The 8,611-nt window shown below is 40.0% G+C and overlaps 1 protein-coding gene across 1 annotated transcript; it reads left to right on the top strand.

Annotated features, from left to right (window-relative positions):
* The first annotated feature begins 334 nt into the window (after nucleotides 1-334).
* Nucleotides 335-4,506, top strand: avpr1aa (arginine vasopressin receptor 1Aa). Its single transcript, XM_078257445.1, has 2 exons — nucleotides 335-1,412; nucleotides 2,139-4,506. The coding sequence occupies exons 1-2, from the start codon at nucleotides 461-463 to the stop codon at nucleotides 2,420-2,422; spliced, it is 1,236 nt and encodes a 411-aa protein (XP_078113571.1). The 5' UTR covers nucleotides 335-460; the 3' UTR covers nucleotides 2,423-4,506.
* Nucleotides 4,507-8,611: the final 4,105 nt, after the last annotated feature.

The raw sequence follows: 8,611 nt of genomic DNA, 5'->3' as shown, positions 1-8,611 counted from the left end.
GAAGAAAAAATAGCAGCACTGCCAATAGTTTTTCTAGATTTAACACATTTTGATTGAATAAGGCTCTAATGTCGGTGCAATTTCAAGAAAATGCGTCTTCTAATTTGCACTGGAAACATGAAAATCTAATTATATTACTTAATTAAAAATATTCCTTATTTATGTCATGCCCTGCAGGGCGCACGTCTTGTTTGAGGAATAGGTCGTATCACTACACCTAATGTAATGCCTTGCCTTGCCTAATACATTTTTAAGGTGTTGGATTTTTTTGCAGTGTATCCCTTTTACGCACACGTTGTCTGAAATTCGATTCAAGTTTAAAACGCCCCGGCAGCAGCCACAATTCGGAGACCAACGTGTTCCTCTCTGTGAGCATCACGCACAGTAGCTCCATATATGTAGAGGCACCTCGCAGCCCCTCTAGCACTGTATCTGCTAGGGCGCGCGGAGGGGCAGTGGCATGCACACTCCTGACTATGACTATGAGTTTCTGAGCGGAGGGAACCAGTCTCTGGATTTCAGTCCCTCTAATGACCGAACAATGGAAACGCTTGGAAACAACACCGTCCACCCGAATGGATCCGATCCGTTTGCGCGAAACGAAGAAGTGGCCCAAATCGAGATAATGGTCCTGAGCATCACCTTCGTGGTTGCTGTGATTGGGAATGTGACCGTCCTGCTGGCAATGTACAACACTAAGAAGAAGATGTCGCGGATGCACCTTTTCATCAAACACCTCAGCCTGGCTGACCTGGTGGTCGCCTTCTTCCAGGTGCTGCCGCAGCTCTGCTGGAAGATCACTTTCCGCTTCTACGGTCCGGACTTTTTCTGCAGGATAGTCAAGCACCTCCAGGTGATGGGGATGTTTGCGTCCACCTACATGATGGTGATGATGACCCTGGACCGTTACATTGCCATCTGCTACCCTCTGAAAACCCTTCAGCAGCCCACCAAACGCTCCTACATCATGATCATCTCCACGTGGATATGCAGCCTGGTGTTCAGCACTCCGCAGTACTTTATCTTCTCTCTTAGCGAGATCCAGAACGGCTCGAAAGTTAACGATTGCTGGGCGCACTTTATCGAGCCGTGGGGCGCCAAGGCGTACATCACCTGGATAACTGTGGGCATCTTTCTCGTGCCCGTGGTAATTCTCATGATGTGTTACGGATTCATCTGCCACAGCATATGGAAAAATATCAAATATAAGAAAAGGAAATCGACGGCTGGTGTTGCGAACAAGAACGGGCTGATTGGGAAGAATTCAGTCAGCAGCATTACAACTATATCAAGAGCCAAACTGAGGACTGTTAAAATGACTTTTGTGATTGTTTTGGCGTATATTGTTTGCTGGGCTCCGTTTTTCATAGTGCAGATGTGGTCAGTGTGGGATGAAAACTTCCAGTGGGCTGGTGAGTGCTAAAGGGATGAAACTATAAGTGTATTCAGTATTACTGAATGTATTACTCTTGCAAATCTAGGAATGATGTGATATATTGCCAAAACAAAAACAGCGAAGAGAGAGCACTTGGTCACTTGCTACAAAAAAACCCAAATACTCATCGTGCACAAACGTGCGCACAGCCTTTATGCACGGATATATTTGGCATACAAAACCAAACATGAATTAAAAAAGAAATCTTTAAACTGAACTATTGTTAGCTACTTCAGTTACATGAAATAAGCGAGTGCAGCACTGTGACCTTTTACACTATTTTGTTATACTGCAGAAACGTATCTTTATTTAAGTATTTTCTTTGTTTCCGAATTTCAGCCACCTCAACTGTGTGCTCTCACCGACCACCCTTCACCTCATGCTGAATCTTATTATTCTGTCGGATACATATTTTATCTGGAAACAAAACTACTGTAATTGGGTGAAAAAGTTACACTTATTTGATTCGCTTAATGAAGTTTTCTGGGACACATTCACAACGACCGATTAGTTCACTCATATCAAGAGAATGACATAAAAGTCTTTGATTTGCAACAGAAACTCTTCTTTAAAGAAAAAAAAATAGGTTTTACATTTCAACACCAGATGAGTTGATTGAGACAGGCATTTCTGCAGTCTAGCCTGGACCAGATGTTTTGCGGGATTAATCATCTTTTTCCTCTTTCCTTTCCCTGTTCCTCAGATTCTGAGAACACAGCAGTGACTCTGTCTGCACTCCTTGCCAGTCTCAACAGCTGCTGTAACCCGTGGATATACATGGTCTTCAGCGGCCACCTCCTCCAGGATTTTGTGCACTGCCTCTCCTGCTGCCTCAAAATGAACCCTGACTTCAAGAAGGAGGACTCAGACAGCAGTCTCCGCAGAACAACATTGCTGACAAAGATAGCCAATCGGAGCCCTACGGGTAGTTCCAGCAACTGGCGAGAGATGGACAATTCTCCCAAATCTTCTATTCAGGCGGAGTAAACTTGCAGCCAGACAACTCTGTTTACTGGGGTGGGAATGAAAACATGTCTGGGACTGGCATCAAGTTACACATATAGTATCAACTCATCTTAACTTTGGGCATGACTGACAGTGAGTGAAATACCCCCAAAGTCCAAAACTATAAAGCAAACTAAGCTTTTTGCATATGAATCAGGAGACAAGAGTGAAGAAATGTTGTGTTGACTGAGAATTTGCAACAAGGACAGTCAATATGGACACATTACCTGTTTTTTGCCTGATTATGTATGCAAACGTGTTCTTCTCTTTTACATAACCACAGCAAAAAATATTTGAAAAAACATTGGGAAAAAGAAGTGAAATTGCAAAGTTTTACTTCTAAGTTATCAAGCTATATCACTACAATTCTTAGTAAAATCACTAGATGCTGACAATTATTATTTTACATAATTTTGTTGAAACAAATTCAACAGTCCCAAGTAGTCAAGCTGATTTTTAGAGTCCCAACTTGATTCCTTTTTGATACATTTTGAAGAGAAAACACTTTTCCAGGAATACTGATGCTTTTACTAGTGGTTAGGTTTCCCTTCAGTGCCGCCGAACACCCTGTCCTGCTGAGAGTGTTTACAAAGATAAAACTCACATAGCAGCCAGAGATGCGTGGTGGTGAAAATGACTCCTCCAGACCGCACGTCTCTAAGTAACCAAGGCAGTCACCTCACCCTTTGTGTTTAGCTTTCCATTTTGTTGTTTTTCTCAGAACCACATTTTAGTGGCTTATGTAAAAAGAAACCTTTCCTTTTGACCTATCATAAAAAAAGAAAAAATAATGGTGTGGGGTTTAAATAATAATCTTTTAATCAGGCAGTTGCGTGCATCCACATTTCCCCCATTATTTCATGTTGCAGCTGGCAGTTATTTGTGTGGGTCCCTAACGACTGGCTTTCATTTCTGTTCAATGGAGGCAGATGGGATCCCCTTGAAAATAGCAGGACATTCACCTGCACACACACATGGACATAGTGTAGGGGGCGGTGGGTGTTTAACAGTTGGAGCAGTCTACCTACCGACCCACACACCCATCATACAGCTTTCACAAAATGTTGGGGAGAAGCTCACACATTCCACACACTCTACGTCAACACATTTCCTGATTTTTTTCCTGACATCCTGCACCATTGGGGGTGGTCTTTTTTTTGGCTTCATTTGCACTCCAGACAAAAACAATCTCCTGCACATTAATGCGATGTGCAGCACAGTAATGGTTGTCAGACCAACCTGAGAACATGTACGTTATGATGTATGAAGACATTTCTATCCGACTGTATGGTATATTTGTACATAAAAGGCACTTAAATATCTGTAAATAGGAATAATATATGTAAATCTGTTCAACACAAATTATGTTTGTCTGTAATGGCTTGTGTACATTAACAAAAATATATATATGTTGAAATATACATATTGATGCACTGAATACTACACTGGCTTTGTCTCCTGTTTTATCCACCACGGCACGGATGGTTTCACTTGCTTTATTTGTGCTTCATGCAGTTGCTGCACAGAAATCTGTGGTGTTATGTTTGCTGAAAATTGAGCAATTCTGAACTTATATCTCTCGCCAATCTAAGCAATAATTACCTGCCAAGCTCTGGGATGATGCTGTTATTATGATGTCTAAAATAATGTGAAAAAGAAGTTCTGTTAAAGGGAGGAAAGCTGCCCAGCCGTGCAGAACTTAAAATATATAAACAGACAATGTAATAGCTTGTAAAGCTGTTGAATGGAAATGTACCTGTACCTATAAAATCAAAAGAAAGAAAGACAGATATCTCGAAACAAGGGCAAATAAAACCATATCTGCACGGCTCCATTACACTTTAGAAAGAAAATACATTTTATACTGTAATTTGTCTATGACGTCTATTAGACTCCATCAGGAGTACAACATGATTTAATTTGATTATTTTATTGTCTAATTTACTTATCACATTATTCAGTTTCTTGCTGAAAAACTGTGTTACACCTCATGAAATCATAATTGTGTAATGTAAGGCAGTGGTATTACTTCGTCTTTATTGCATCATTAAATAATTTCAACATCACTGTTAGCGTTATGAGTAATTATTGGAGATGGTCCGATACCATTTTTTGCTTCCCGATACCAATTTTGATACCTGAACTTGCGTAACGGCCAATACCGAGTACCGATCCGCTACCAGTGTGTTATATATTTTATCATGTTTTAAGAGCTGTATACTACTAACCCTGTATGGATGTGATATGATTTCTGTCATTGTTGTACGGCCTGGCTCAGGTTAAAGCCTTTTGTGAAACAGTTTGACAGTCTTAACGGAAAAGATAAATAAAATACTTTAAAGTAGATTATCATATAGGCTAAATTACGTGGTATCGGATTGGTGCATAAACTGGAGTACTTTCCGATACTAGCATTTTAGGCAGTATCGGAGGCTTTTCCGGTACTGGTATCAGTATCGAACATCTCTAGTAATTCTCTAGTAATTATACCAGCATGTCACAGTGTTCTACTAATGCACATTGTTCCAAAGAGCTGGTGATATCGACCAGTTTCCCCTATAGCAGCTAAACCCTCCCAACCCCCTTGATCCTCTATGGTTCAGTCTGACCATCTGACCTCATAACACAAGGGTCTGGTACTCATATCACAGAGATGTATGGGAGGGGAAGTCCTACAGAAATATGTGTGGGCCCTTCAAATAGGGTAGAGAAGGTTAAGACCTGCAATAAAGGATGGAGATGTTCATTGTCAGCAATAAAAAAGAGAATAAATTGGCATCAGGCAATCCCGGCTGGTATCAACTGATTATGTATGCAGCTACGATTTCTACTTAAGGCAATATGGAGGGAGTATTGTAGCTCTGATGGACATATCTCAAATTCCCACTGGCTCTCATTAGACATGCCAATCATTAAGTAGCATGCCTCTGAACGCCTGGCTATATATGCTAACATGATCTAAGGTCATTAGTCAGTCTAGACTGAGCAAATACTCCAGGAGGCAGTGATTAAGTTTCTCCAAAGAGTTTAAAAAAGAATGACTCCAAGTTAGGGTGCCAGAAAACAGACAAATCTTATTGTAAAGGGTCATAAAACAAGAAGCATTGCCATAAAAGAGGCTCTCTGTACCAGTTTGACACTGAATTTTCTGCACATGAAAAAAAACACAAGCCATCCGTTCAATACATTTCTGTGTACTGTCACACTAAATGCTTGCTCTTGGGGGAATTACTGGATTTGTTGGGTCTTTGTAAATTATAGAGTGTGGTCTAGACCTACTCTACCTGCAAAGTGTCTTGAGATAACTCTTGTTATGACTTGATACTATAAATAAAATTGAATTGAATTGAAAATGTACTGCATCAACTTTGTGACAAACTGTTATGGGTCATTGCTTTTCTTTTTCACGAAGGAGAACAAGAAGGAACTAAATCAGAAAATCAATATAGTCTCTCGACAGTATGTACTGAGCTGCTAGTGAGATGAGTGCAGGAGGAAAGATCAATTGGTTCGACAGGGGTTTGTGAAGAGCAACGGCAAAGGACTTATCCTTTTCGTTCTCTGTGTTTTATTTATCATTAGATCTCTGGAAAAAATCACTTCACACTTCAGTCTCTCAGACATGAAACATGACTTCAAGCATCGGTTTGCTGTTTGTTGGCAAACCCCTTCACTTTCCAAGCGATTTAGAAGTAGCTGAAAGAATGCCATTGCTTGAAGAAAACATGTTTACCCCACATAGTTGGATGCAAGACTTAATGGTGCTCTTTCCTATGTATTCTTAATAGATTTTGATTGGGCATTGTGTGGGGATAATGCCAAGAAGATCCATGCTTCCTTTCTTAGTAAGTAAACAGCTTCTACCAAGTTTCCCTCACAGGAAACAAGTCCTGTTTTCTGTCTATCTGGATAATTGTGTCCACAGCTGGCTTCCCTCCACCTGACACCCTGGCCTTTCCTCAATTGGCCGGACAGCATAAACAGACATGCCAAAAACAGTCAGACAAGTGTTTACAAAGTGGCTATTTTGACAGAAATATTGATTTTTAACAAATGGAGCTTCACATGTTTTGGCTGAATTAAACTTCTGTTGGTCAGTGGTAACCATGTGAGCCAGATTTGTTACCTTAAATAAAGGATGTTTTTTCATTACTTTGATCAGAGGAGTTAGATGAGACGGGGCTCTCTGCTGCCATTACGTGCAGCCTCTCTCTTCCTGTTCATTGTTCTCCTTCAAACATTCTTAAAAATAGCACACGTTTCTATTTACTATTGTGATGTTTAATCACTCCCCAGAGGTCATTCAATTTATGCAAACATGCCGGTCTAAACATGCTGGTACACAAAATCTGGAGCTTGATCAAAAGTTTGTGTTTTATGACTTTTTTTTTATAAAGAAAAAGTATTGTGTGTGCAATGTTGCCCCCCTCCACAACAAGGAAGCTGATAACTGCTGCTGTATAGCTTGTCCTACTTTTCTGTAATATTTATCTATCCAGAGGAGGTTTGCTTAACAAACAACTTTTTTTCTTGGTGAATCTTTGGCCATCAAAACTGAATTGCTTTGCAGGATCTGTTTACAACTGTTTGTCTATTGTTAACTTCCAGTCTCAACTGTCAGCATATGTCTTGGGTCAGCTCAGTGTCTATAAGTTATTGTTTCCTACCAGAAAAGGGTGTCATTCCTGGTATCTGCAGTTGAGGTCCTCGAAAGGGGAATCAGAGGAATTTGAATCCAATTGGGATCATGGCCATAATATGGGTGACAGGGTAGTAAGAGCATACTACTGTTCTTCTTTGCTAATATTTCAAAAGAAGAACAAAATGATTATTTCATGAATTGAAGTTTAATACAAATAGTTAAATACTATAAAACAAGAAGCAAGCCCAAAACACAAATTTGGGAAGTGGGTAAATGTCAAATAACTGTCAAACACATTACTATTGTTTGTGAATACTCCTCACAAATACATTACTCAAGTAAAAATCTTTTAAAGACTCAGTGACATCTCAACTAATTATCACCAAAAACTCGACCTGTTTTGAAACTTCAAACTAAGTCGTTCCATTTTTTACTAATCCAACAAATGTTTTCTGGATCAGTATTCCAGCTTCATACAGCTGTTGGCATTTATGCCTTTTAGTAAGCCATGGAAAGGGGACATCGAGAACTTATTAATCAAACGTGCTTTGATGTGTCATAGGATCGCAGCATGACCGATGATTGACCTGCTCTGTGAACATCCAAACCAGGTGGGAATCAAAGGTAGAGCCAGGGAGGTGAGATGAGAGGCTGCTGGAATTGAAACCTACTCCATCCAACCATGCATACCTGTGTATACAGAACATACACAACAGTAGACGTATGAAACCAAACATAGGCAACATGCTTTCCTGACAAAATGCTCAAAAATGTTATTAAGCTCTGATGCAAATAAATGTTGCAAAAAATAAATAAATAATACACCTTATATTGAATATACTGTGTAGTATTGCTATGTAAATATTCTAAATCTATGCATGTGTTTATTTCACACAAAAATGTTCAGCTTTATTATTTGAGATACAAGTGACTGACACTCACACACCACAACCACTAAAATATGAAGTGTATGTGATGCCTTCACAGCGGACTTGTTGCCTAGAAACCAATAGCAGGTTTAATTTACTCCGTGGACAATGACTAATGAAAGTCACTGCAATAGTTTTCACTGCTCATTGCCACAGGTCAGGGAACACTTGACTCTCTCTAATTATGAAAGCCTTATTTGTGAACAGTAATGTCACTAGCCATGAGCAATGAGGTGTTGCTCTTAATGCCTTCCTGCCCGGTAAGTGCCGCATGTTCCAGCATCTGATAAAGGCGAGCGGTTGTCTTCTGAGAAACTGGTTCTCTGGGATTTTATCAGGACTTCTCATCTGTAGACTATGTTAGGCAGTGAACAGGGTGATGTGGCTGAATGTGAAGTCCAAAGCTACATTGTGCTGTGTCCAGGCACAGCAGGTTGTTCTAAAAATACAAACAACTTGCCATGCTCCTTTTGGGTGTGGGGGGGGGCTGAAAACAGGGGCAAAGTATATGATGTGTAATGTTGTCAATTTTGTGTTTTTATCAATAAACAATTGATAAAATAACACCACCATAAAACATGACCCATTGGCATTTGGGAC

Source organism: Sander vitreus, chromosome 8, assembly GCF_031162955.1.
Source record: "Sander vitreus isolate 19-12246 chromosome 8, sanVit1, whole genome shotgun sequence".
Taxonomy (NCBI): domain Eukaryota; kingdom Metazoa; phylum Chordata; class Actinopteri; order Perciformes; family Percidae; genus Sander; species Sander vitreus.
This window is presented reverse-complemented; position numbering and strand designations above follow the sequence as displayed.

Coding starts and splice junctions, on each gene's coding strand:
- avpr1aa (XM_078257445.1), top strand. CDS start 461: ATGCACACTCCTGACTATGACTATGAGTTTCTGAGCGGAGGGAACCAG. Junction 1,413..2,138: donor TGAAAACTTCCAGTGGGCTG/GTGAGTGCTAAA, acceptor CCTGTTCCTCAG/ATTCTGAGAACACAGCAGTG.